The sequence below is a fragment of the Strix aluco genome, chromosome 1, assembly GCF_031877795.1.
Source record: "Strix aluco isolate bStrAlu1 chromosome 1, bStrAlu1.hap1, whole genome shotgun sequence".
Classification (NCBI taxonomy): Eukaryota; Metazoa; Chordata; class Aves; order Strigiformes; family Strigidae; genus Strix; species Strix aluco.
In genome coordinates this window covers 135,270,074-135,297,584 of record NC_133931.1, presented here as the reverse complement: position 1 = coordinate 135,297,584, position 27,511 = coordinate 135,270,074, and the positions used below count along the sequence as shown (strand labels likewise).

At 35.1% G+C, this 27,511-nt stretch overlaps 1 protein-coding gene across 4 annotated transcripts in view; it reads left to right on the top strand.

The window, feature by feature from the left end:
- DGKB (diacylglycerol kinase beta) overlaps positions 1-27,511 on the top strand; it is a 356,999-nt gene that overhangs the window by 194,048 nt on the left and 135,440 nt on the right. For all 4 annotated transcript variants that reach the window (XM_074836682.1, XM_074836664.1, XM_074836674.1 and 1 more), the window contains one exon: positions 20,262-20,326. In XM_074836682.1, the coding sequence (XP_074692783.1) occupies positions 20,262-20,326 (65 nt within the window). The remainder of the gene's footprint in view (positions 1-20,261; positions 20,327-27,511) is intronic.

Here is a 27,511-nt window from a genome sequence, read left to right as displayed (position 1 = left end):
AAGAATTTCTGTTCATCCAAACAGAGGACAAAAACATTGTCATTGTAACCTTTGTGTAGTCAACAAACCAACTGAGCTCTAACTGCTAAACATACATAATGGAAATCTGTGGAGATTTAAGGATAAGAACTAGTCACTGAAATGACATGGAAAATAATTTCAAGTAACTCATGAGCACAAAGATATCTTATTCTGTTTTGAGGCAGTTTGTAAACAGTAAATTAATTCATTCTGTTGAAAAAGTAGCTGGTTAATAATTATTAGCTGTGCTAGAATACTGAAGAATCCAAATGAAATTTGCCTAGGCAAAATCATTGGTTTGGATCTTCAGATATAGCTGAGACACACTGTTTTAAAGATCCCAAGCAAAGTTGAATTAGAGCTGGTTTGTAGTTTCATGATTATGGGGACAGATAAGGTTTGTAAAGCTCCAGGTATGGTTGATTGTACCCAGCCATGGGTGTGTTCATAATGCTTTGAATAATTCCTGTGAATCTCCAGACTCAAAGAACATTTTGTTCTTTTATTTCATGGGAACAGTTGTGTAATCTGGTAACGAGAGAGAAGAGGAGAATGTTGACATAGTCACTGTGCAGTTTTGCAGCACAGGCATTCCCTTACCCAAAGGCTAATTCTCTGCTCTTCAGACCAAGATCTTCGGCTGCACAGTATTAGCACAGCAGCAAGCAACAAGTAGAATGGGTTTGGGAAACTGGGGCCTGTTTTCATAGCTGTACCTTTTTTTTTTTTCTTTACAGTTGTTAAATGAAGTAATAAACAAATGAACACAGGAGTTCTCCTGAAACTCAACTATCTGCCATTTTCAGCTCCAGGAACATTTTTTTATTTGAAAGATAATTTAGTACAAAGATGGATTATGATGACAATTTTCTATAAACATGAGCTTGTAAGATCAGGATGGACAACTGTTTAGACCTTCATGGCTGGGAATCATGCCATTACTACCCACAGCCGATGCACATACATGGCTATTTGGCTGTGTACCTCATGCCATCTGTTCAGATGGCATTTTGCCTGCTCACAAATTGGTTAGACCTGTGCCAAGAGCAATTGCTCTAGATGGTTACACTGCAAAACACTGCAAGTGGCTCCTATTTTGTACGAAGTCTCTCTCTTTTGGACACCACTTTAATGCTTTGTTATGTCCTGTGGACATACCTGTATGCTGCAGTGATTGGAAATAGAAAAAGATCATGTGCTTGGCCTAACTCGTCTTTTGCTACTGAGGCTACCTTTTCTAAATTCAAAGAGGGGAAAACAAAGTACGTGTCATTTGAGTTGAAACTATTTCCACGTATTTTCCATCTGAAAAATGCTCATTCCTTTTAAGTTGGTAAAAGCTAATCAAAAGCTCACTGAAGTTAATAGGAATATTTGCATTGATATGAGTGGGGTTTGAGTTAGAGTTGTAAATTACAGCAAATTGTATGCTTGCTAGTGGACAAAATCAGGTCAACTGACAGTTGCTATGTGTGGTTGGTTGATTGATTGTTTTCTGGGATAAGTTTCTGAGAGAAATAATGGGTTACAGAACTTTTCCTTTCTAGATCAGTTACTTAAATTGAGCTGAAGTATACAGTAACCAAAAGTTATCACCAAATGACATTTATACAACCTATAGACTAATTCTGCTGAGTCTTCTCTGTTGAATAGATATCCATGTCATACAGTTGGCACATTTGTTGACAGCCTCAACTGTGAACCATGGAAGTGAACTTATTGCTTGCCAGCAGAAGTAGCTCCTGTAGGTAAAAGCCAAAGGATATTGGCAAGGAAGCCTAAGCTCAGTGGATAAATATAGGACTTTATGTAGAAAATGCTGTCATCCTGCCAGTTTTCATAGCCACTAAAATAATTTTAAAATCAAAACTAAAATAATTATTTTTGTTACTAGCAAGAGCTAAAATGTGGAATTCAGAATATGTGCAAGAAGGAATTATTCTCCTGTTTCTCTTTGAGTGTAATTAACTGTAGGAGTATTGTTATTTTCCTTCTATGGACTTCTCCCTGTGCATGAATGTCACTGCTCAGTTTGAGCATGCTTAGTTGCACCAGGATGATATCATTTACGTGGGTGAGTTTCCATATATTGGTTAGTGGGAGTTATGATATTTTGCTGATTATAATCTGGAGGTGTTGCCGAAGCCCTTCATCTGAGTTTCACATAAGTAATACTGACTAGCTTTTGATTCTTAGAGGAAACCCAATGGGAAAGAGCTGGGTAAGCCTTAAAATGGGAAGATCAAATCAGAACTGTTTAGAGCGCAGGATGCAATTTGCTTGTAATTTGGGTGGATTTTTTCTTGTTTGCATAAATCATTATAAAGATAAGATAAAGTCCTTATGCAGAAAGACTATAAGGTCATTTTAAGTCCTTTGTAAATTTTATACTGTGCAGCTCCTATGTTGTGAGGTAAGTCATAAAGCTGATGACCAAAATCCCAACCAAATGAATATTTGTAAAAAATTTTCTCATTAATTTAAAAGAGGCTCAGTTGTTTGACCGTTGTTACTTCTCACTGAAATTTTCACTAGTAGAGCAGTTCGTACTTGTTCCCATCACTGAAACCATTTGGTTCCATTACTCATAACAGCTGAAACTTTGTCTAAGGACTGTATCAGTTTTGAAGAATGTGGAGAATGCTTTAGAAAGTCTGTCACTGCACATTTACACTAGGCTGATACAGCCTTTTATCCCATTTTAGTATGTCAAGCAAGTGCCATTGCATGTTCCATGTTCTAATAAGGTTTAATAATTCAAATGTTATTTAGTGAAAACAGATGACAAAAACTATAGAGGTAAAAAAGATACCAATAATGATTTTTGTAAAAATTAACACATCTTGTCCTTCTCCATTTATCTATCGGGAAGACAGTTAATACTGTAATCTATTGTGTTCACACTGAAGCTTGTGTGGTACTGTTGGGCTAAAAAGGAATGTTTTACATCTACTTGTATTTTCATAATAGAAAATTGTCCTCTTCAGGAAATGGTGAAACTTCACCATTCTGTGTGGCATAAACATGCTTGTGATGTGATGGGCAAAGTAAAAGCTGGTAAATTCTCACAGATCTAGCGTGCACTGCATTCTGAGCTGAAAATTGGACATAGCTGAATACTCAGTGACCCTTTAGCTGAGGCATTCTGAAGTAATCTGAATAGCAGTATTCTTCAAATATCCCCAAAACATTGGGAACTGATTTGTTTTACTTCCATGCAAATGAATGGGAATTTTCCTTTCACTTCACTGGGAGTAGGATTGGACGTTTCTTGAGTTGACCAGCACAAAGTAACATTTATAGGCAGAAAAAGGAGAGATTTTTTTTCAGCTCCAACAAGTTCATTTTTAAAAGGCACTTTGCTGTAACCATGTAAACCTACGTAACCCTACAGTTTGTTAACACTGAACTTTAATGAGTCCTGATAAGAAGCCAGTCAGTGGATATCCATTTAGCTAGTGATGATCTGAACTCCAGCTGATTGTCCTAGCAGCTGTGTGACTTCATTACCATTAGAAAGGCATACAGCCAAGCCAGCTGGAATCCAAAGAGGCTACTCAATTCACATAGCATGTCAGTTTTTTGGTTTACGTATCAGAATTACAAAGGACTCCTATTAAAAAAAAAAAAAAAACCCAACAAAACTACAAAAAAGATTCGTTATGAAGACATAGTTTAAAGGCTAAGTTTAAAAACATTGTTATACCAAATGGAGGCTACTTTTCTCATATGGATGTTTTTTTTTTTTGTGCCTTTTTATACCTGTTTATATCTCTTTAATGAAAACTAGAGACAACATGTGTACTTTCAGTTACAAACACATCCCTATCCTATAATTCCTCATTTCTAGGTTAAGAAAACAACACTTTGTTATGTTTTGTATTAATGTTTTGAGAACTTATTGTTAGTTTCTCTTATGGTTTGCAGGGAAAAGAACTGCTGCTCTTTGACAGTACAGATTTGCAAAAAGCAACAACCTGTAACTGTTGTAATGAATAGTATCTAACTGCTAGAGACAATATCCCTGAGGAATGTTTCTACCTATGGCTATGGGTATTTTTAAAGTGTAGAATGGTACAGAGTGAGAATGGAGAATACAGAAGCCTTAGCACTGGCTTGTACATAGAGCACACGATAATCTGCTAAAGAAACCTCAAACCCCAAAAAGACAAGGGAAGCAAATTCCAATTTGCAAGAAGGGTGTGAAGGAAGACCCAGGAAACTACAGACCTGTTTTTAGCATTGGTATGGACTCACCTTGTTTACTGTTTGCTGTTCTGGGCCATGCAATTTAAGAAGGATTTTAAGGTACTTGAATGCATCCAGAGGAGGGAAACAAAGCTGGTGAAAGGCCTGGAGGGCATGTCCTGTGAGGAATGGCTAAGGACACTGGGTTTGTCTAGTTTGGAGAAAAAAAAGACTGAGAGGCGGCCTCATTTCTCTCTACAGCTCCCTGAGGAGGGGAAGTGGAGACGAGGGTGTTGATCTCTTCTCCCTGGTGTCCAGGGTGTGTGGGAACAGTTCAAAGCTGTGTCAGGGGGGTGTTAGACTGGACATTAAGAAGCATTTCTTTAATGAGAGGATGGTTAAACCCTGAAATAGGCTTCCTAGACAGGTGGTCGATGCCCCATGCCTGTCAGTGTTTAAGAGGCTACTACTATAAAAGTAGTCCACATAACATGGACCAGAACACAGGAAGGACTTTCTGAATTAATTACTTCATCATTAATCCACTCTATCAGTTTGCTCTGTTCCTCACATGCACGTGGACCATATACATGTGCAGTCGTGTCTGCTTTCTTGCTCTCATCTTTTCTCTTGTGTTCCTTTTCAATTAATCTTTTATCCATTCTTCATAAAAGCATGACTTTACCTGTAAAAATAAAAGAAACAATTTAGCCTGCTGATTATATGTTTAGACAACGAAAATGCGGGTTTCACCCATAAATGTCTGAGCACATTCTTGAAACTGAGTCTTCCGTTTCTTGGTTGACTGTTTGAGACTCTAGCTTATTGTATAAAAGGTTGCAGCAGCAGCACTATTCTCTTATTAGGAAAGTAACAAAGAGAAAAGTAGAGAATACAGTAATGCCCGAGGTGCGCCTACCTCTTGAATTAGTGTGTACAGTTTCGGTCCTCTCATTTCACAAATGTTGTTATCAAAATGGAGGATTTCATGAAAGGCAAGAAGAATGATCAAAGATATGGAATAGCTTCCATAATTAGAACAGTTACATAGGTTAAAATGCAGAGAAAATACAGCAAAGATGATAGGGTCTATATAATCATGAGTGAGAAGATGGGTGGTGAATTTGTTTGCTGTTGCTTCCAGTATAAAGACTGAAAGGCATCAAATGAAGCTACTAGGTTCCAGCTTCAAGGCAAACAAAAGGAAACACTTCTCTATACAGCATGTAATTATACTGGAGAACTCTTCCAAAGATGCTTGCAGTACGTGGGCTCAAGAGACCATGAAATTCATCTAAGAGACATTCAGTAAGGACTATTCAACAGAGACCTTTGGCTCTCAGAGAATAATTCATACTAGAAGGATCCTCTGGAGTTCCTCTAGACAAACCTCCTACTTGAACCAAGTCTAATCAGATCAGTTTCTTCAGGGACTTCTCAAATTGAACCTTAACACCTCCAAGAATGGAAATTCCACAACCTGTCTGTGCAGTGTTTGACTTGTGTCTTGTTGCCTTTCATCCTATCACTGTGCATCTCTGACAAGAGTCTTGATGTGACTGCTTTTCTGCATCCTGTGATCAGGTAGCTGTAGACAGCAGTGAAGTCTCCCTTCAGAAGCTTTCTTTGAGGCTTAACAAGCTGCTTCAGCCTCTATTCAAGGGGCATGTGCTGCGGCCCCTGAGCAGCTCGATGGCCCTCTGTAGGGTGTGTTCTAGTACATCCTATGTCTTTCTAGTAATGGGGAGCCCAAGACTGGACAGCACTCCAAATGCGGTTTCACAAGTGCTGAACAGAGGGAAAGGATCACTGTCCTGTGCATGGTGGATACACTCTTGCTGGTAGAGCCCAGGATGCTGTTGACTGCCTTTGCTGCAAGGGCACACTGGTGACATGTTCAACTTACTGTCCACAAGGACCCCTAGATCCTTTTCTGCAGATCTCTTCCAAGACAGTCAGCACCAATTTGTATTGTTGCATAATTCCACCCCAGATGCAAGTCTTTGCATTTGCTTTTGTTGAAATTCAGGAGATTTTCGTCAGCTCAGTTTCTGAGCCAAAAAATTCTGAAGGCTGAGAGAGTATTCTAAGTATCACTTCATGCTTGCCTTTCTAAATTTGCCTCAAGAGTTCACTTTTAACCCCAACAGGAAACAAGACACTGGACTAGGTTGAGTTATTTTATAAGCTCTGCTAAACTCTTTTAAAAATAGACATAAGTAACTCCTTGAAGGTCTCTGGATACTGAGTGGCAGAACTTTGCTGAAGGCTCCAGTGAAGAGGACGTGGTGGTATGGCCAAGATATATTCGACTCATAAACTGGATTTTGAGTCAAGTTTTGAAGTACCTGGATATATAGAGCTTTGAGTATAGTATAGCATCTGAAAGCTAGGTATTGTGGATTCTTCATGTAACCTAAATGCCTCAAAGAAAGAAATATTTCAGAGATCTTTAAGGCAGAAATCTTAATGAGGACAAAAATTGTCCTATATATACATTTAAAAACTGGTATCAGTTTGTCAACAGCTTAACTTTCAGCTCTGAGCTGTGTCCTTAGCTTGTCTGTGCTTTTTAGATAAATTTATCATTTGCTTTGGAGTCAGAGAAACCAGAATGTGTTCAAATTTATTTCTTTGGTGTGTATGTATATATATATTTTTAAAAAAAAAAAAAAAAAAAAAGTTGCAGGAGTAGTTGTGAAGTAGAAGTAAAAGTTTTCTAGTGCCTGGAAAAAAATTTCTTTTCTTTTTGCACCCCGAAAAAACAACCCACAAGCCATAGTGTAAGCTGTCCCTTAGATTATCTTAACAGAATGTTTCTGTAATATTACAATGAAAAAATGTGAAAGAATAAAAATAGTTCAGCTCTGCAGTTTAGCCTACACCACGTTTATAAGAAACTTGCTTCCTATGAAGTTTTCATTAGTGAGAGAGTTTTAAACATACGCATCAATCCATTCATAGTCAATACTGTAAGTTGGTCTGTAGTTGTGAAGATATTTAAATCATTAGATGATTTATCAACAGCAGTGTTTGTAAGTTAATGGAAATTTTTTTCTTGAACAAAAATTTGAAAACCAGACTCTTAGTCAAATGCAAGAAGCAAAGCACTTTTCAAGATAGCATTGGCATGCCAAAAAAAACCCCAAACTACCAACAAACGCTATCTATTTTACAGTAGTACACTGACCTTCACAGGAATGAAATTATCTTTATTATTAAAAAGTTAATTTTTAGTTATATGACTGTATCTACAATAGGAGGAAAATGGCACAGCCAGGAAAATCTGAATTCATGGCTTTGCACAAAGGTGAATGATTGCATAGCTGTCAGAAGTTTGTAAGGCAGATATGCTTAAAGGCACCTAATATTTCATCCATGCCAAGAGTAAATAAAAAGAAGACTTTCATGTAAGTAGTCTAAATAAACATCATTACTTTCATATTAGAAATTTTTGTTACTTGCATATTATGCCTCCCAAGATGATTGATATTAGACATTACAAAAATTTGGTTTATGTTGCAGTTGATAGTAGACTGTAGTTCTTAAAGGTGAAGTTAGAGAAATGCTGTTTCAAAAGAAGGAAAAAAAAGCAAGGCATTAGGTTAAATATTAATTTACAATAATGGGTACATACGCTATTTAAGGAAGTCTTTATTCCACTGTGTAGTCAACAAGACTATCGATTAGAATTAATTCACTGCAAAAAGTCTCCAATCATTTTTAACATAAGTTTTTCCTCTTTAACAGTACCCTGAAGCTTGTCTTTTTCGTGGTCAATTTAGCAACAAATTTGCAATTAATCATTTGTTGATTGCAATGAATGGTCTGTCGATAATACGCAGCTTACATTGCTAAAAGGGTTATACAGAGCTTTATTGTTTTCCTTTTGTCTTGGGAACACTTTGTCTAGCTGTGTTTCCTAGAATGGATTTTGAATAGATGTTTTGAAGTAACGCATGCCAGTTTTAAAGAGACACCATGGACTGCTCTAAGAGTATTAATCAAGATATGCCCTAACTTTCTTCTGGCATTACAGTATTTGGACATCTGTTCTGACTCCTTGTATGTGAAGTAGGACACATTGGCATAAATAAAGGGTTTCATTATCTTAAATGTCATAACATTTGTTTGAATTACTTTGTGTAGATTTTAAATGCTGAAATTGTAATCTTGGTTTTTTATAGATTTCATTGTCCTTTCAAAAGACTATAAAAATGGAAGCCTTTTAAAAATTCCATCCATAATTCAAAAAGCATGATTTACAATTTGTGCAATAACACTGAAATTGCTGTAGATTATACTTTAGTAATTTTGAACAGTGTAAGTATTTTTACTGAAAGAAAACTAAGGGCAAAAAACGTTTCTTACTCCAGAAACAGTGCTTTTGTCACAGATAATGTATAAATGAAGGCCATTATATAATGCCCCTTTGGGGAATGTTGACATCGATTCATTTCTTTGGAAAGTCATGGCAGCTTGAACTGCAGTTTTCATTTTGTCAGAAAGAAATGTCTGTTATGTTCCAAGTTGTCCTTAAAGGAGTGTCTCAATAGTATATTTCATACATCTGGATAGGAAATGGCTTTGAATACAATGTACATAACTGAAACTAAAAGAAATATTAAATTCTGGTTTCAGACTTTTCCAAAAGTTCAGAAACATTTTGTTTGCACTGATCTTTAAATTGCATAAGTTTTTTAGGTTTTGATTAGCAAAACTAAAATACTAGTAAAAGTTGGATTTAACTGATTTACATTGCCCTTATTAATGCTAGTATCATACAAAGTAGTTATAACCATTAAAACATTCTTACTTCTAGATAACTTCTGATGTCATATGAATGAGATATTTATGGTTGAGTAAAAGTTAATATTAACTACATTTGTCTTAGCTATAATTAGAGGTATTACTTATTACAAACATTGGCAAGACAAGTGTCTGCTTACTGTGCAGCAAATTTGAGAATACTAGCTTGTTATTTAATATTGATTACATTATTTAAGTAGCTGAGCAAAGCAGCACTTTACAAACAGGTGCTCTTTGATTTGCAAATTTCTAAAAATCGAGGAGCAACTTTCAGCCTACTGCATTGCTGGTTTTTAAAGTAAGAAGTTGAAGGGTGATTTGCCTATGCTTTCATTTAGACCACAGATATATTAAGAAGTTCTGTGTCATGAAGCAAATTGAGTTACTGTTACCAAAAACCAGTGTGGTTTTCCATCTGTAAAATATGTTTATAACATAACTATCTGGTCTGGAGTTCAGGGAAACTGTCCCATTCAAGTTGTTTGCAATGAAATTTTATGGATCTGGCTTTGACTATGTGCTTTAGTTGTCTCCTGAATTCGATCATCAGGAGCAGAAATCACTGTATCAGCACATTTTCAAAATGACAAAGCTCTCTAGTCATGTGTTAAAACTGTGATATACATGCAAATAAAAGTATAGTTTGCCATTTCTGCATACTTATAATAACTCTCTTCCATGTATGTGATTCCATATTCCATGGCTCATTTCAAACTAAGAGCATTATTTTAAGGGATACTGGCTTCAGAGAGGAAACTAAACAATTTATTTTCTCACTCTGCTTGTTCCTGCCTCTGCACTACAGCTTGCTGCACCCTTAGTTTGATCATTTGGGGAGTAACTCTGGAAACTAGATAATTAATTTGGGGAATTGTACCCCAATATTTAGTGTAAACAACTGAGCCTTCTGGAAAACCTCATCTGTGTTGGAAATCCTGAGTAAATGGGACTTATGCAAGAAGTTTTTATGCAGATATAGAATCCTCCCAAACAATTTGAGGCTGAGAATAGGATATTGGTGTAACATATTCAAAGCTACCATGAAAGCTGTAAGTTGCTAAACAACCATGACGCACTGAGCCTGTCCAGATGGTTAGGCAAAAAGCATTATGCAAGTGCACGCTTGGGAGGGGGAATATTTTTGCTAGAAAATTTAAGGAATTTCTCAGTTCCACTCATCATACATTTCTATAGACTTTTTCACTAGTCTTCTGCAAACTTGGATCTATGACATGTGAAAGGCAACAAAAACATTTTATTAGCCCTCTCTGAAGGATCAGTGCAGCACTTCTATAGCAATTTGGACATTTTTATTTCTTCAGTTCAAAATTCTCTACGTGTGAATCATAATAAAGGGCTTTAGTGCTGTTTCCAGGGTTTCTGATCACATCAAGAACTATATTTTTTATTTTGCTGTGAGATTGCTTAATAGTGAAATAGTATTGCATAAACCAATAGTGAAATACAGAATTGGTAGTTTCTAAAGTTGCTGGGTGTTTTTTCCTTTTCAGCTGAAGCCAATTTTAACTGTGTGTTAGTTTTGTTAAAAATTGTTTACAGTTCTTCATTATTAGTGACTTCAGTACAATAAAGAACCATTTTTTGTTGTCCCTAAGTATCAACATTCTGATAATAACCTGTGACTTATTCCCTTTATACCACATAATAGAACCTCTCTGTGGAATAAATAAATATATTTCACTTGAAAGCCTTTTAATGTCCAGAGACTACAAAAATAGGTACTGCATAACCTCTGTGTGCCATACGCTGGGTAGATAATTTCTGTAAAATGTTTTACGTACCTAAATTATTTATTCAAAGCATCTATAGAGAAAACTTGATCTGTTTCAAGAGGAAAATATATGTGAATCAATTTTGTAAAATTTGACTACACCTACCATAAACACACGTTCATATCTGATAGCGTTACCCAGGGCCTACAAACATGCTCTTCAGTTGCTGTTGTTGCCTTCTCACAGCTGTGTCATACATACCCTTAAGGTCTGAACTGGATCCCAAGTGCTTACCAGTATAAGGATGTGTCATAGATTGGTAGAGGTGAAAGGAGGAAGAAAGCTTGAAGGAACCTTTGTTGAAGTCTGTGTGGGAGTTAGAAAGCTTATGTACTTTGCCAGGACTGCAAACCAAGACACATCACCAAATGATGGCAAGAACTGAAGGCCAAAGGACAAAACATCCTTGCAACCATCACTCACTCAAACTGTGGACCCTCAGTACATGACATGTCCATGGACTTGATATGTAGTCATTTAGAAGTTACATCAGGCATTTTGCAGTGAGGACTTGGTTTTCTTTCCATATTGGAGTATTCTACAGCTGCTCACTTAACAAGAAAGTTATGGTGTAGGTAAGATTAAGACTGCATGAAAGATTGGCAGCAGAATTTTGTGGAGAGCCATAACTCAAAAAACCATGAAGACTGTGCTTGAGTTAACTGTGCCTCTGGACCAACAGCATTTGAGCCTAAGCAGTCCTAAATCCCATGAGAGAAAACAGAGCCTGTTCTATCATGCCGGATATTTTGCAACAAGTGTTTAAATAGTAGGCTCATCACTTCTTCATCACTGGAGATACTCAGTTGGATCATGCAGGCCAGTGGTATTGGCAGGGGCTCTTCTCCTGCAGGGCAGACAAGTTGTGGTGAATTTATCAGCTCAGGGAAAAAATGGAGAGTGGAATAGAAGAAAAGAACACTGACACTGATCCTGGAAAATTATGTTAGAGGGAAGTTCTGGAAGAAGATTCTGGGAGAAATTCCTGAAAGGGAGGGAGTTGGTGTTAGCTGTAAAGAGCTGCTTATCAAATAATGTGGAATGGACAAGTTAATTATCCTTTCTTTTAGGACAGAAAAACCCAAACGTTTAGCTCATTTACTACAAGTCAAGTGGAGAAGATGGTGAAGGTGAAGGAGGTCACTGAAATTTTTCTAAGGAAGAAGCTTGACACAAATGAAAAACACTTTAAAATTAAAGTCTGAGTTATGAGGAGATGAAGAAAACCTGTGTCTGATAACTGTCTGCTTAGTAGGGGATAACACAGGTGAAGACAAAACCAAGAAAATAAAGTAGGATTCAAAAAATATTTTGATCGATGCAACACAAGAACAAATAGAGATATTGAGCAAAAGTCAAGAAAGTTGCTTTTAGACCTATAAGAAAGAGCAAAGAGGCTATATAAAAGGTGTGAGGGAAAGGATCTTAAAAAGTTTGTCTTGAGTCAGCGGAGAGAGAGAACATCTAGCCCTAATTTATGAGTATGTGGGATTTTTTATAAATTAATATTTGTCCAATAGGGAAGATAATAAATAATATTCTAATGCAAAAATTTAAATTTCAAATAGAAAACATAATGAATGAGGAAAACAGTGACCTTTTTCAATTAAGAAAAAAATATTCTTTCAGAGTGTAAATCAATGAGAGATGTTTGAGTGGTTTGCATGCTTCTTATAAAAATAAATATCTGCTATGGAAACAAATGAATAACATAAATATGTATTAAAATTATAAGGCTCTGTTGCCAAGGATTTGACTAACAAGTTATGGGAAGTTGCTAAGGAGAAGTCAGGTGAACATTTATTATTTGATCCCTATCAAGCACAAATGAGCATATAAAATGGGTGGTGATACAAGATTTGGCTTGAACCCCAGTGAAGATTTTGGAGGACTGTTGCATTTCAGGCATAGCTTCATAAAGTTAAGAAGCTAGATGTGCTCAGCTTCTTGTATGATTAATAACAAAAAATTTCCAAATGACAATTCAGAACAGAAACTTGTCTACATGCTTTTTGGAAGAACCTTTCCAAAGAGCTTGGTTCTTACTGTTGAGCATACTGGGAGGATAGAGAGATCATCCTGCCAGTTTAGGCACCTAAATTAAGGGCCTAAATTTAGTCCCTGAGAATACTACTGTAATGCTAACTTAATCAAAGCTCGAAATGAAAATACCCAAGGGGATTTGTCTTTTTTGCTTAGGTGTTTTAGTTTTTTTATTAGGACAGTGTTTGAAAACTATAAGTTGAGTTTAATTTTTCAAGACAGTGCACCAGCGATTATTCCTTATCCCAAATATGCCTTTTTCTTTATGTTTTTAGTGTGATGGCAATAATTAGGATCTCACCAAAAAATGCTCAGTAATTGATTTTTTTTTTTTTTTGAGAATTACTCATTTCTCTCCTTAGAACTGCAAAAGTGCTGGGTGTGAAAGTTTAGGTGTTCATTTCAAGCTGGACAGGCTCTTAATGTAAACTTTGGTTTTGTGCTTTTTACTGAAGATATCTGTGAGCCATTGCTATGTGTTTCTGAAGAACAGCTAAAGCAACAGCCTATTACATTGCATTGCTTCTACTGACTTTCAATGAGCTGTGTCCTTGATTGTGTTATGCTCATGTCCAGGATGATTTGGGACAATTTCAACATAGTTCTCCGTCAGCAGTTATCAGAAATGCTACTAAAGGTTTACCACAGAGATCTTTTTAATATACAAGATATTTAATACACTGTCTATATGGCTATGTTGGCTAATTGCCATGTGATCACTTTTCTTCTTCTCCTTTTAGTGACCACATAAACATTCCGCATGGATCTAGAAGAACCCTTCTCTAGTTACAGTAAATTTAGGGTGACCAAATATAAAGGAAGGAAGATGTGCTCAGTAACACAGTGTATCCTCAGCAGAGCTCATCTTACAGGGTGCATGTCCTCTGCACTGTATTGAATCACGGGGCAGAGTTTGTTTTAGTCATCTAGTCTGATAACCTAACTGCCTTATCTCCCAGTCTTCTTTGATGGTCCTTGAATTTGATTAGCGACTTAAAAATATAGATACATAGAAATTTAGTGTCAGTTTCTATAAACCAAAATAGCTCCTCAAAGGAAGTCCTTGACATACTGGTGTAAAGGCTTGTCTTACAGGACTGGTCCCTACACAGCTGGGACATGTGGTCACCCTGTATGAACTGATTGATGGTAAATTCTGATGAGTAAGTTTGGGTACATGTCCACATGTTATAGATTTATACATAGGCAGAACATAGGGGTAGGTTGTTTTTGTTTTTTTTTTACAAACACATATTTTCCTGCAAAATGGATTCCACTTTGTGTCTGTGTGAAACATTTCTATTGACATATAGTGTCAGAAACTCAATACAGATCTGACTTCAAATGAAAAGGGAGAGGAAATATGCTTATATTTGAAAGCCGGTTCCAAATATTTAGTTAAAAATTTCAGATATACCATCCTCTGGTCTTTTGCCTATCATTTATAAATACTGTGGTTACTGATGTTTCATCCTGGGTTTAGAGATATTACCTGTTTAAATGAGTATTTAAAATATGAACTGTCACTTGACTTAGTAATACATGTTCAGCTGAAATGTATTTAAACATGACCATTAGAGGGCTGGCTGTCAAGAATATCACTGACAAAATGAATAGCATTATCTTGACAGTTTTTATGTTTTTCTTGGAAAACCAGGAACACAAGTTTCTCAAATTTTTCTCAGATTTTTTTCTTAAGAAAGTGAATTATCATTATCTTTTGGTAAGACTGTATCAAAAAGACCTTCAAAACTCTTCTTGCTCTGACCTTCTTAAGCTATTACCTTTCTCAGATAGTACTAGCTCAGAATATCAGTAGAAAATCAGACAACTATAGTAACATGTGTTTCACCAAAAACTAATGTATTGATGAAATTTTTTTGGAAGATTTCTTACTTTGTCTCTCAGGTTAATGCATGTAATTTAATCAAAAATACCTGGGAGTAAAATATGAAATGACATCTTGATTCAAACAAGACAGGACCTGAAGCTTCTTGAGTACCTTTTTCTAGACTTGGTCACTGAATGGTTCAGTACTAGCCATAGTATTTGCTTATCTGAGACTGTTGATTATTATGGGTGGGAAATATTAAAACACAGGACGTATGTATGATTTTTGCTTTTTGTGTGTATGTGCAGAAAGTGGAATGCATAATCATAAGGATGTTTATCTCTAAAATAACTTCTAGTCTTAAGCCACTACAGCAAACTTTATCTATTTTCAGTGATATTTTTTGTACATCTGTACTATTCCACATTAATAACTGACATGGGCTAACTGATTGTTCAGGTTAGATTTGCATTCTGATCCAAAGATTACAGGTTGCTGAATTATCCCTTAAGCTTCCTAGGCTTGTGGATCCATTAAGCCTTAATTAAAGAAGCATTGTAGAAAAAAATAATCAGACCATTTATATCCAGAGAAGATACACATTGGTCATTTGTTTGTTCACCAGCATAAAAATTATTATTTAATGGAAATTTTAATCACAGCAAGCTTATAGATAGACATATATTAAATGCATTAATCTTTCTATAAGGTTATTCACAATGTATAAGGTTACTCTTCTGAAAAGACTGCTTCAGATTGCTTTCCGGTAATGCTAATACCCATTAAAAAGATGAATATATATGTGTGTAAGTCAATCATAAGGTATTAAAGAGGTGTAGCAACTTAAGCTTCTTTTCTTCTTGGCAGGTCACTTTGAGAAATGTCCTAGTTCAATTAAAATATTTTTTCCATTTCCTAGGAGTAGATTCAGATATGTTCTGTCTGTTCTCTATCTTATCTTCACTGTCAGGATTTAAAACAAACCTGAGTGAGATATAAGGGTAGTCCAGCTACTTCAGACTCTGAACAGGTTCAAATTAAAGGTGTATATATGTGTAAATGTCTGCATGTTCATCACACATACCTCCCAAATATTCAACGTGGACATATAGAGGTACATTTTTTAAGAGTCTGTTTACAATTTTGTAGAAAACTGGGATAAACTGCATTTTGTGTTCTGCAAACACCCATTCCTTCCTCTCTGCTTTCAAATGCTACAGCAGTGAGTGGAAACCATCTAAACTAGAGAGGCATAAGAGGCATACAAAACAAGGTGTGGGTTTTTTTTCGGATTAGATTGGTGATACTATGGAACAAAAGTTCAGAGAAATTATCATCTAGGCTATTGTCATATATTGCATATGGCATGTAAATGACTAAAAATATCATATATCTTAAAGTATTTTAGAATAGTAGTATACAACTCAAATATTCATATAATGTTCTCAGAAACACAAAATTGTCTGATTAGTTATGTAGTTCTGCTTTAAATGGTCTGTATTCAGCATTACTTCACACACCAGCATTGATTTTGATGCAAAAGTGTTCCTTAAAACTATCCATTCTTGGATGCTTTCGTGAAAAATATTACAATGCTTTAGGTATAAAATGAGCTTTGTGACTGAAGCATGGGTGTCGTGAAAGGTGCTAGTTTCATACTACAGTGATCCCATAAAACCTTCCTCCTCTTTTCACCTTGCAGCAGGCCTGACAGCTTTGTGTCTGCTCAGATCATTATTAATAATAAAGCTCTTTCAAATTTTAGGTATGTTTGTGTGTATTTATTGTATGTTATTTTTAAAATAAAAAATATTTAGATTCAGGTGTAGTACTGCTAGAAAATTGTACTTCAGTCTGAGATACTTATAAATTAATAGTAATAATAAAAATTAATAAATAATTCCCACAGGTGATATTAATTATAGACCAGTATCTGACTGTCAAATGACCTTTCTAAAAACACCTGTTTGCTTGTTAACTTGCTAGGTAATATCATGAAGCACCTGAGTTTACTGACTCCTGGATTTTCTCTTTAACTTAAGTTTTATTATAAAATACAAAAATCCTTTCTCATATTTTACTAACCATCCACAATATCAGGTACTAGGAAAGGTAAGGATATTAAGGTGACAATATGCAAACAATATTGCACTTACATGTGGATATTGCCCTATTTCTCAGTATAGTTAATTAGGTGATTTTAATATAGTTTGTGAGACAAAAAATAAATTAATTCACCATTGGTCCAACAACAGTTGTATGCTCTAAACAGGTTAGGCTAGATACCGCTTTTTGAAATGGCTGACTGAAGTCTGCTGGAATGAATCCTATTTTAAATGTAGTTGAAACAGCTCAAAATGAAGGACCCTCTGCTATCCTCATCCGGAAATACAAAACTTTTAATGGTTGTTCCTCAGCATTCAAGGATGGTGTCTGGTAATTTCTGCAGCTCTTAGGAGACAAAACTTGCTTTCCTACCCACTCTCAAGTCCTGTTACTTTCAATTCTTCTAGTTGTTTTTCATTCATTTATACTAGTCTGTATGCTACTATCTTAAAAATATAAGATTATAGGCATTTGAAAGACAGAAAACTCGGTGTAGGTTTTGTTGTTTGTTGTTTTTTGGTTGTTTTTTTTTTTTTTTTTCTCTTTTTCCCCTAAAGCAAAGGATTATTTTGCTATCATGCAACCAGCATGGGCTGGTTTCAGATTTTCCTGTGGTGTGGAGTTATGTTTGGGAAGAGGTCCTTGTGCTAGGCAATCCAAGGACTCTATGTTAGGTTCAGTTAAGTGTTCAAAAGAGCAGTTGGGCAGTATAAACTGAAGAAAGCCTTAGCAGCTCCCCTGCTTTTGAGCTTATCTGTGTGTAGTTACTACTCTGGTTTACAGTCTCCATTAATAAAAATAGCCTTTCAACAACTTCTTTATGAAATTGGTCTGACATATGCCTGTCTTGCGTTGTGCCTGTCAAAATTAGCTTTGTGTATTACTTTTTTTTACCTTTCAACTCATTAAGTTAGTTGATCTGTTTTGGAGTCAGAAAATGTTCAGGCAGGGGAAAATTTTGATCAAATCAACCTTGCATGGAAACAACTGCCTGTTTGCCATCTGCAGTGGGCATTGATCCCTAGCTTGTTTGTGCCTTGCATTTGTTATGCATGAGTAAGCACATTAGCCTTTTCATTTCATTCATTAGACAGTTAGTCCTTGATTAGTGTTTCCTAGTTTCTGTCTAGTATGCTACTACTCCTTTATTCATTTTGTCTTGGGTCTGTCTTTTGCTTCAGTGTATAGAAAATTAACAGTTAACTCCAACAGTAGTCCTTTTATTTCTTTTTCATATAGAACTGGCTAACAAATATACTTTTCTAATGTTGGCACATCTAATGTGGGATAAAGTATGAATGATGGGTCTTTCTAAAGTTAAGAGAGTTATTATTTTAGTTCAGCTGGCAGGCTTTGTTTAGAAGTGTGATGTCTCAGGGTTTACTATCAGCTTTATTTCATCCGTCTCCAAGAACTGTGGGATCACCAGGATACTTGTGGATATTTGCCTTGTAAAATTGCACATAAAAATAAATTTAAAATGATGATGAGTGCTGTTTGAGAATATAGCACTGAAAGTTTCAGATGACAGTTTGAATGACAGGACAGAACAATAAGACATTTTATAACTAACACCAGTCCATTCACTAGCTGTTATTTCCTTGTAGAATGGTAAAATGTTAAATGACAATTCCATTCTTAAAGATAATAGAAAAATAAATAAATAATGATGCATAAAGCAACAAAATATGCACATCTTATTAACTACATAACCAGATCATAAATAAAAGTGAGTGTTGCAATGGAATCAGTGCATTTAGTGATGCCACTAACTGGTTTTACAAGTTTTGCCTAAAAATTCTATGCTACATCTTTATGTAGGTAGAGTGTGTGCAAAATATTGACTTACATATTGCTTTTTTAGTCATAGTCTTAAAAGTTTATTTAAATGTTATCAATCTATCTGAACAATTTTGTCTCAGACATGGTAATAAAGTTCATGCAAACCTTGAAGGTTGGACCAGTCTGTTCTCCAGAGCATGCCCTGCTTAGGATTCCATCAAATAAAAAAACTATTTTAGACATAAAGTGTTGCAGCCATCTTTGATGTTAGTGGGTACCAATATATATGCATTAAATACTTGCTTGCTTATTTGAGATGTGTATTAATGTTGATTGGTTTAAATAAAAATAAACAAAATATTTTAGTCATGTTTGGAGTCAGCAAGCATATAAAATTTTGTTTTTCCCCCCAAATGCTAATTCTCATTGTTTGAAAATCCTTTAAAATCTTGCTAGATACAGACTTCATACTGAATTTAGTACTTCTCTCAAATTCTTAGTTTTTGTATTTCATAATATTTTAAGTTGATAAACAATGTATTGGGTTTTTTGTATACATGATAGTTGATTATAGTGATAGTTTTATTTGTAGTTTTTGTCAAACTATTTATATGGAAACTGGAATTCAATTAAATTTCTTACTAACTGAACTAACTCTTATATTTATATTCTTATATATGTAGTATTTTAAGACATAATTATAAAAACATGATCCAAATTGATTTCTCTGTGTTTACTGTCTCCTGCAAGATTGAAGAGTTGGTAGATTTCATTCTCTCACACCTCATTTAATACATACATTAAAAGATGAAAAAACTTCTTATGTTCTTAATTCCCAGTTTGTAAATTTTAATGATTAGTATGTGAAATAAATATTATATGATCTGGAATGAAGAAAACATTATTTTCATACCTGCAAAGGAGGTACAAAAATGCTGTGGAAACGGATTCTAGCACATCAGTTCCAAATATTCTATTTTCAGCAACTCCCACCACCATAATGATTTTTTTTACAATGTTATACACATGTAAGTATTCCATAGTGCTTTTTCATTTCACATACACATTATTTAAATGTGTTATTAGCATCATTTACTACATTTTAAAATATTTTGAGAAAATCTATTTAATTTCATTAACAAGTCTCTTTTTTATATTAATCCATTTTTTCCCCACATGATTTCACACTCTGCATAAAGCAAATGGGGCATCTCCTGGCATTTATTCCTGTTTTCTACCAAATTTTAGAGAAAGCTATTGAATGGCCACATGCAAATATCAAGCTATAGTCATATAAAGTAACTCTGCTGAGTTGATCACTCATCTTTACTAAAGGAATAGATTTCATAGACTTTGCATAGGACTCCTACAAGAAAGAACTGTATGAATGTTCCTGTTATAAACCCTCACCAGATCTGGATGATATTTGCTATACAGAAGTTGAAGACACTTTCAGTAAATGTGACTATCATGTCTGATTTGTAAAAAGGAATAATGGAGGCTGTAACAAGTGTAATAAATTAGTAAGTTCAGATCTATACCATTCTTGGAACAGTCTACCTGTAAGCTTTCTAAGCTTTGCTCTTGTTGAAAATGACAGTTCACAAGACACCTTACAAACAAGTTTTGGTCTTCTGTTTTGCAGTTTTCCTGTCGTGATAGATTTACAGTTTTCTTTTTCCTGTTAGGATGCTTCAATTGCCCACAGATTCCATATCATGAGAGAAAAACATCCAGAGAAGTTCAACAGTAGGTAAGAATCCAAAAATATTTGCATATGAAAAGATTTTTCCATGTTATTAAGGTATGTTCTGTGAGGGGTTAAATTTTGCACATCCTTGAAAATATTGATTCTTAGAAAAGAGAGGAAATTGGTGCATTTTATATTGAGTATATGCTCCCAGACTGCTTGTAGCGTAACTGTTTTATATCTGATATTTCAGCTGAAATGAATAGCATTATAAATAAACTGTTCTCACATGCGAAATGTTTGACTTGTAAGACTAGCATGGACAAGATGATGCATTGTGGTATCTGAGGATCCCTGAATTGACACTTTGCCATTAGGCGCTGAAGAACACTTATTAGACAGCTGCAGATGGTGATCCTTATGTTTCATTCCCACACGCACACTGGTACATTGACAGGGGGCTCTTCCATATATACTCTTAGTAAGGGCAAGTGAATGCCGTTTTACACATAAATGCTTTTATCATTAAACAACTTTGGATATGTAAAAATCTCAGGAATGAGACTTTGCATCTGTTCCTTGTATTGCTTTTTGAATTTGCAACGTTATCTCAGAGCTTTTCTGGATGTTAAAAATGTATTACAACATGTACTGTAAATTCACCTTCTTGCAATATCTGGTTTGTGGAGTAGATAATATTCATAATGCAATGCTTCTGTTGTCTCTTCTTATTTAGGTAATTTAGCACCTAGGTTATGATGGGTAAAAGCAATGTTTCAGAGACTTTAACATTTAAAGGCACACAGGGAGAGGAAAGTAAGATATGAAGTTATGGGGAATAAACAAGGAATATCTAGAAATAATTATTAACACAAATGTTTTGTCATTGTGAACCTACCTATAGACTTTCTTTAGTTTTCCATGGCGGTGACCTGGCAAGTCTTGTGTAGATGCAAATCTTCATAGACCTTGTGATGATAAAATACGCTGTTTGTGCTGTTGTCTTAGAGCTGTACAGAACGATGTTTGAATATGTTTGAATATTATCTAACATCTTGCTGTTTTCATGTTGAAAGTATAAATTTTGCATTTAGCTGTCAGAGATGGGGGCTTTTCTCTTAAATACTCAATCTGTTTAACATCTATGCAATGACATGCTATGAACCCGAGTGTATGTTTCTAAGTTCCGTAGTAAACATTTATTTTCTATTACCTCCTCTTCCTACCTCCAGTGCTTCTCATTCTGAAAGAATTACACTATGAAAAGATCTGAACTCAAATCTAATCTGCGCATCCCAATGTATTATACTCATTCAGCATGACTAGAGATATTGGACATTTAGCAAATGCAGATATTCTAAGGCCCTGAAGATGAAGCTAGTTTATCAGTGGTCTTTCTGCATATTTTCAGCAGTTGGCAATTATAATTTATAAAAAGCTCAGCTAATAACATGAGTTTCAGATCAGATTTCATGTCACAATAAATCATATGCCATTAATAACATCTGCTAGCAGACTCACCTTGAAATTCATCTATATTTTAAGGAACCTGATGTTTCTAACATTATCTTAAGGAAATTAATTACAAAAATATATAGTTCCAGTCCCTACCTTCTTTGGTACTGAGATATTGAAAGAAGTTGGAAAAAGCAATGATTTTCTGCGTACTAAAAGACTATTCAGAAAGATTATGCATTTCTAAAAAAGAATGTAAAGACTTGAGCAAAGTATTGTAAGAGACTGATGTTTTAAAATGTTTCTTCTTTTGTGTAGTGGGGAAAAAAATGTGAATTTCTATTTCTGTTGAATAGAATTTTCCTAATTATGTTAGTTCACAAATAGTTTGTTCCACTAACAGTTATTTGCATGTGGCAACACTCCATAATATGTTGCAGCAGTATTCTTCTGCAGTATATGAAAATAAAATGCTTTTTAAGATGTCTGCTAAACCACAAGACTTAATTCACCAGAGTGTAGAATTTTCTGTGCAATCTAAATGATTTAGCGTCAGCAAGTCAAACTCAAGTCACATTCATAGTGGGCTCCATAGTTAATAGCACATACTCATTTGAAACTCCTGCATTTTCACATGTGAATATCTCTTGTGATTTAAAAAACTAATTCTTTTGGGGTTTATGTTAGTTTTCTCTTGTCTGATTTTCCAAGGTTTTGAGCTCCCACAGCTATCATTCAGTTTTGTAAAGCAGGTCCTTGCACTGAGGTTCTACTCTGAAAATGAACATGTAAAAAATTTCCTCAGTGAAGAGAAACTTTAAGTCTATACTGTGTGCAGAGGTCTTTTGAAACTCAAAGGTGTTATATTTCCTTCAGTGAAGTAATTTAGGTTAAGTCTGAGGTTGGAGAATCTTCTGCTTTAAATCCTGGTAATGATCCTTAAATACCTAAGGGCATTCCTTGACACTCTGATCCCAAGTTTCATGTGTAAATAGAGCATACCAGTGGGGAAACTCCTGACATGTTGTACTTGTGTGTGAAAGCAAGATCTTTCAGTACTTGTTTACCTTCTCAAAATGAAGATGAGAGCATATCACAAGGCTTAGAAGGACTTTTTAATGACTGCTAGCCAATATTGTAGAATGCTTTGGAAGTAGGTAACTAATTATTAGGAACTCTGACACATTTTGAAACTATGAAGTGTTCATAGATTTTGGACACAAAGACTTAGTATTACTGACTTTAAAAATAGAAAGAAAGAAATTAAGGTGTGGATTTCTAAACTGCCTAGAGAAGCTTAGACATTTAAGTCTTAGGAAAATCTAAGATTAAGTATGTGTAAATACTCATGAATTAAAAATCCACATTATCTGTTGTTTTTTAAATCTTCAAATGACTTAGCAGCTACCTTGTGACGTTTCTTTTCAATGAAGCACCTGTTTCAGTTTCTTATTAAATTGAAATCAAGTCCCTTTGTCAAAAGGGTCTTCTGTGTTCAGAAGCCATGCCTTAATCACTTAAAAATGTTATACTTGTTAGCTGCAATATGGAATGGCCCCATGTTGTTTTCCAAATAAGGCTCAGCATAAATATGGAACGGTAATTTAAAAATATTCATTACTTGTTCCTAAAAATGGATCTGCAGGAGAAGAATTTTTCTTCTGGTGATGGTCAAATAGAAAAGAATGGAAGCAAGAACACAGTAGCATCCCCACCTCTGTCTAAAGAATGAATCCTAATATACCATTTTAAGTAATCATATCTTATGAACATTAGCACACATTATCAGAAATCAGTACTGACACTGCATTAAGATTTAAATGTGTTCATAAAACCCAGAATCTCAGCTGTCACATTACCCACTCTACAGGTCTGAAGAGCTGAGAACCCTGTGCTTGAGAAAGCTGGGTTCACTTCCCAGCATCTCCTGCTTTAAGAGTAGGGTCAGATTTTCTGATTTCTATGCGAAAGGGTTGAGTTAACCTCAAGGGGGAGAAAACTTGCAAAAGACAGCATTTCAAGTAACAGTATCATTAACTTAGGACACAATGTTGAAATAATTATTCAGTTAGGCCCAAAAGCCCTACAGAGAGATCTGTGTAAACATCATAGACTTGATACTGGGAATAACAGATGTATGAGTTATGTGACTGGAATATACACAGGGAAACAAAGAATACATCAAACATAAAATAATTCAAGTTGATACTAACTATTCTAAAATAATATTCAGTTAAATTAGGCATGCTAATTTGACTCTCTGGCACCCCATAGCATAAAAGATGTTTCTTAGTCTCAGTAAACTAAAGTAAGATTTATAAATTGCATTTACTGTCTTAAGTACATCGTCTTAACGGACTTTCAATCATCAATATATTTTCCTTTTTTATAAAGAAGAAATCCTAAAGCAGAAAAAGTTTCTGTTCCTAATAAGTCGATTTGTGTCATGTTCCTGACCATGTACTTTTGAGATTCCCTCTCAACTTGCTTAATTATGCTTTTATTTTGTGCCAATATCTGTGCACTTAATCTCTAAGGAAATTTTTAAGTAATAGAAAGTACTGATTTACTTTGTGCAAGTGATCTCCAGGAGAATAAGTGTTCTTTTAATGAATATGAGTGAAGGAAATTGTGCTTTTGTTTTGACCTACATGTTATGTGACACTGGTTAAATCTGAAAAGGCCACAGAAAGAAGAGGTGGGTGAAATGGCAGGTAAATGAATCTTTAGCAAGTTCTTCCATGTGTCCCACCTTGAGTACTGCACTATACAAGGTAGTTATCATAGTATCATATCTTGACTGACTAAAAAAGAAAGAAAAAAATCCTGTCATGCAAACACTGTTGCTGTATTCAAAATCTTTATCATAAAAGATTTCTAATCCAGTCTGGCAGCAAAGAAACCACAACACAGTTACTCATCTTGAATATTGGAGATTCCTCATATCACTTGCCGTTGAAAGACAGTACTAGCTCCAGTTTGGTGATGGAGATTAAAAAAAAGATCAGTGTAAACCTTCTCCTTTTCTTTGCATAAAGCAACCTCAGTTTAAAAGCAAAATCATTTGTCATGGAGTGAATAAAATGTTCCATTCTCGGATGTGCTTAGACTTTGTTTTAAAGTTGACTTATGTTAGCTTAACTGCATATTTGCAGTGAATATATTAATTATCAACACAGTATTCCTAACTTGAATTGCAGACATTTCAATCTCTTTCCTTCAACCTCTCCTCCCTTTCTGGTTGTGACTGAGCTGAAAACGCTTGAAAAGAAGACACTGGCCCCACAGAGAGACCAGATTGCAGACATCTGTTACCTGTCCCATTGAACCCACAGGTTTCTTTTCATAAAAGTATAAGACTCCAGGGAACAATACCTCTGAACTCAGGCAGTATTACTGCAACTGTAGTCATCAGAAGAAGCAATGCAAGGTGAAAATATTTGTGATAGAGTGTGAAATATTTTCACATGAGCAAGAGATGCCTTGTAGTTAACCAACCTACTCTGCCTAGCTCTTGGTTAACACGTTTATAGACAGAGAAAAAAAAAAGCATGTTCTTTTGTCAGACTTCTAGTAGCTCATCTTTAGAAAAAATGTCTGAAGTGTATAATGCTGCTTGAGTTTACTGAGCTGGGACAAAAAAAAGATAGTTGGAGTATAATGCTGAATTAGCCTAACTATGTCTGTTGTCTACAGAGCAAATAGACAGCCATCTGCATCTACAGTACCTGCCACCTCTCTGTGATACAAGATTTCATATTTTTATAATTTCTCTAGAAAGTGTTAATGGGCTAAGGCCCTCTGCTTGAGAGACTTCTTACTCTCAAACATTATTCTGTAGTGGCTATCTGGGAGGCTGGTGTGGTTGGCGAACTTTAGGTTCAGACGCATGCAGACTAGAAGCAGTGTGCTGTATAAAATATATTTTAAGTAGGTGTCCCTGCGTCCTGAGCATCCCCTGTTATTTGAAAGTACATCTCTGAAAGCAGAGCGTTGTATCAGACCCTAAGCAGAGCAGTGAATTTATGTTTGTATTCTCAGGGTCCTCAGCTGTCAGGTTCTCTACTGCAGGACTAATATGGGGTCAGGTTTTGTACTGTTATAATGGTAACGGCTATCTGTTTATTGGGCACTTCCATTGGGGGGGCTTGTTGTGAAACACCTGCCATTCTGCACTTTTAAAAACAAACAGCTGAAATATATACTGTTAATATTGACAAGATATGGGAATGTTTTTTCCTTTAAGGAAAGTTATGTGTTTTAAAGATAAGTAATGATACTCAGTTGTTAAAGAAACAGTTGCTTTAGAAATTGTCAAGTAAAATGTATAGCCATGTTAAAGGGCAAAAATCATTGCATTGTCTAGGAGAAAGGATTGTTTAACATGGTGCACAATCATATAGAGGGATTGGCCCATCATGCATTGTGCAAGTAACAAACTGTTGATTCACAACAGGTCTATCCATATGCCAAGGTCAATAAAATCTAATTTTCTTCAACTGATGTCAGGCTGGTAAAGGAATTTATTACAGATGATGTTTCATTACTCAGAGTAGGTCATTGAACCTTTTCTATGGATTGAAGTGCCTGTTGGATGTTCTACACATTCTCTAATTAATTAAAACTACTGCCTTTTAGTACAACATGTTAAAGGCAAACTTAGGTACAGGGGAATTAAATCTTGGTCTCTTCCACTGTTTAGACACACCATTTGAAATAACAATAACACAATGATAGAAAAAGGTTTCTGACTACTTTCATTTGTAGTAAATTCACATGTGAAGGGAGTCTATAGCAGATATGTGAAACACTGTAACAAAACTAGTTACTAAACTACAGCTTGCTATTTATTTCTTACTGATAAAGTAAGGTCAAGTATTTCTACACAAATGAATAAGGTTATTTTCCCTGATTTTCATGAGCACACATTAAATAAAATGCCTTGTAATACAATTGTTTTTTAACAAATATTGCTTGATTTTTTTGGAGGGGAGGTTATAATCAGAACTAGTAAATACTAACAATGTATATTTGCAGCTGATTTTCAAACTTGGGTCAATTAATCTTCAAATCTCAGAAGTAAATGGCAAATCTTTACATAAGTTTCATGTGGATATATTTCATGTTTATAAACAGTTAAGCAGCAGCCATTTCTAATATATATCTCAAAACCAACAAAACCTTCTTTCAAAATCCAGTCAAGGTTGCTAAGTGGCCACAGCGCACTTACATATAATATTATTGACAATATCCAAGCCATTAAAAGCAATGAAATGAATTGTTAAGGAATAAATTTTACACTTCCTATTTAATAAACATAAACACATTATTCTTTAGTACACAGAAATTAAAATTTAATCACAACGTGAAAACCTTTACTCTGAACTGTAGGTGCTTTATGGGGCTTTTTAAAAATCCTTTAATTCCAGTAATTAAGCCCCTATTTTTAGAGAATGTTGTTATCCAGGCATATACTACAGTACCCATAGATAATGAGGAGAGCTCAAATACTCTTTTAGTACAGCATAGACTGACGTGATACACAACATGTGCTTTTACTTGAGTTGTGCTTTAAGTCACAAGAAATTGGGTCCTAGATTTGCTTCAGATCCAGAATCTTACAACTAATATACCCAGGCTTCCAACTCTCCACTCTGAAATTGCAAATTAGTTTGTGTCACATTAGAGACCTAGGTAATTGGAAAAAAAAATTAAAATACTTTAGCCAATCCTGCTAACACTATTTTAGTACTACTGTTCAAAATTCATTTTTAATAGATTACCTGAAAAGTA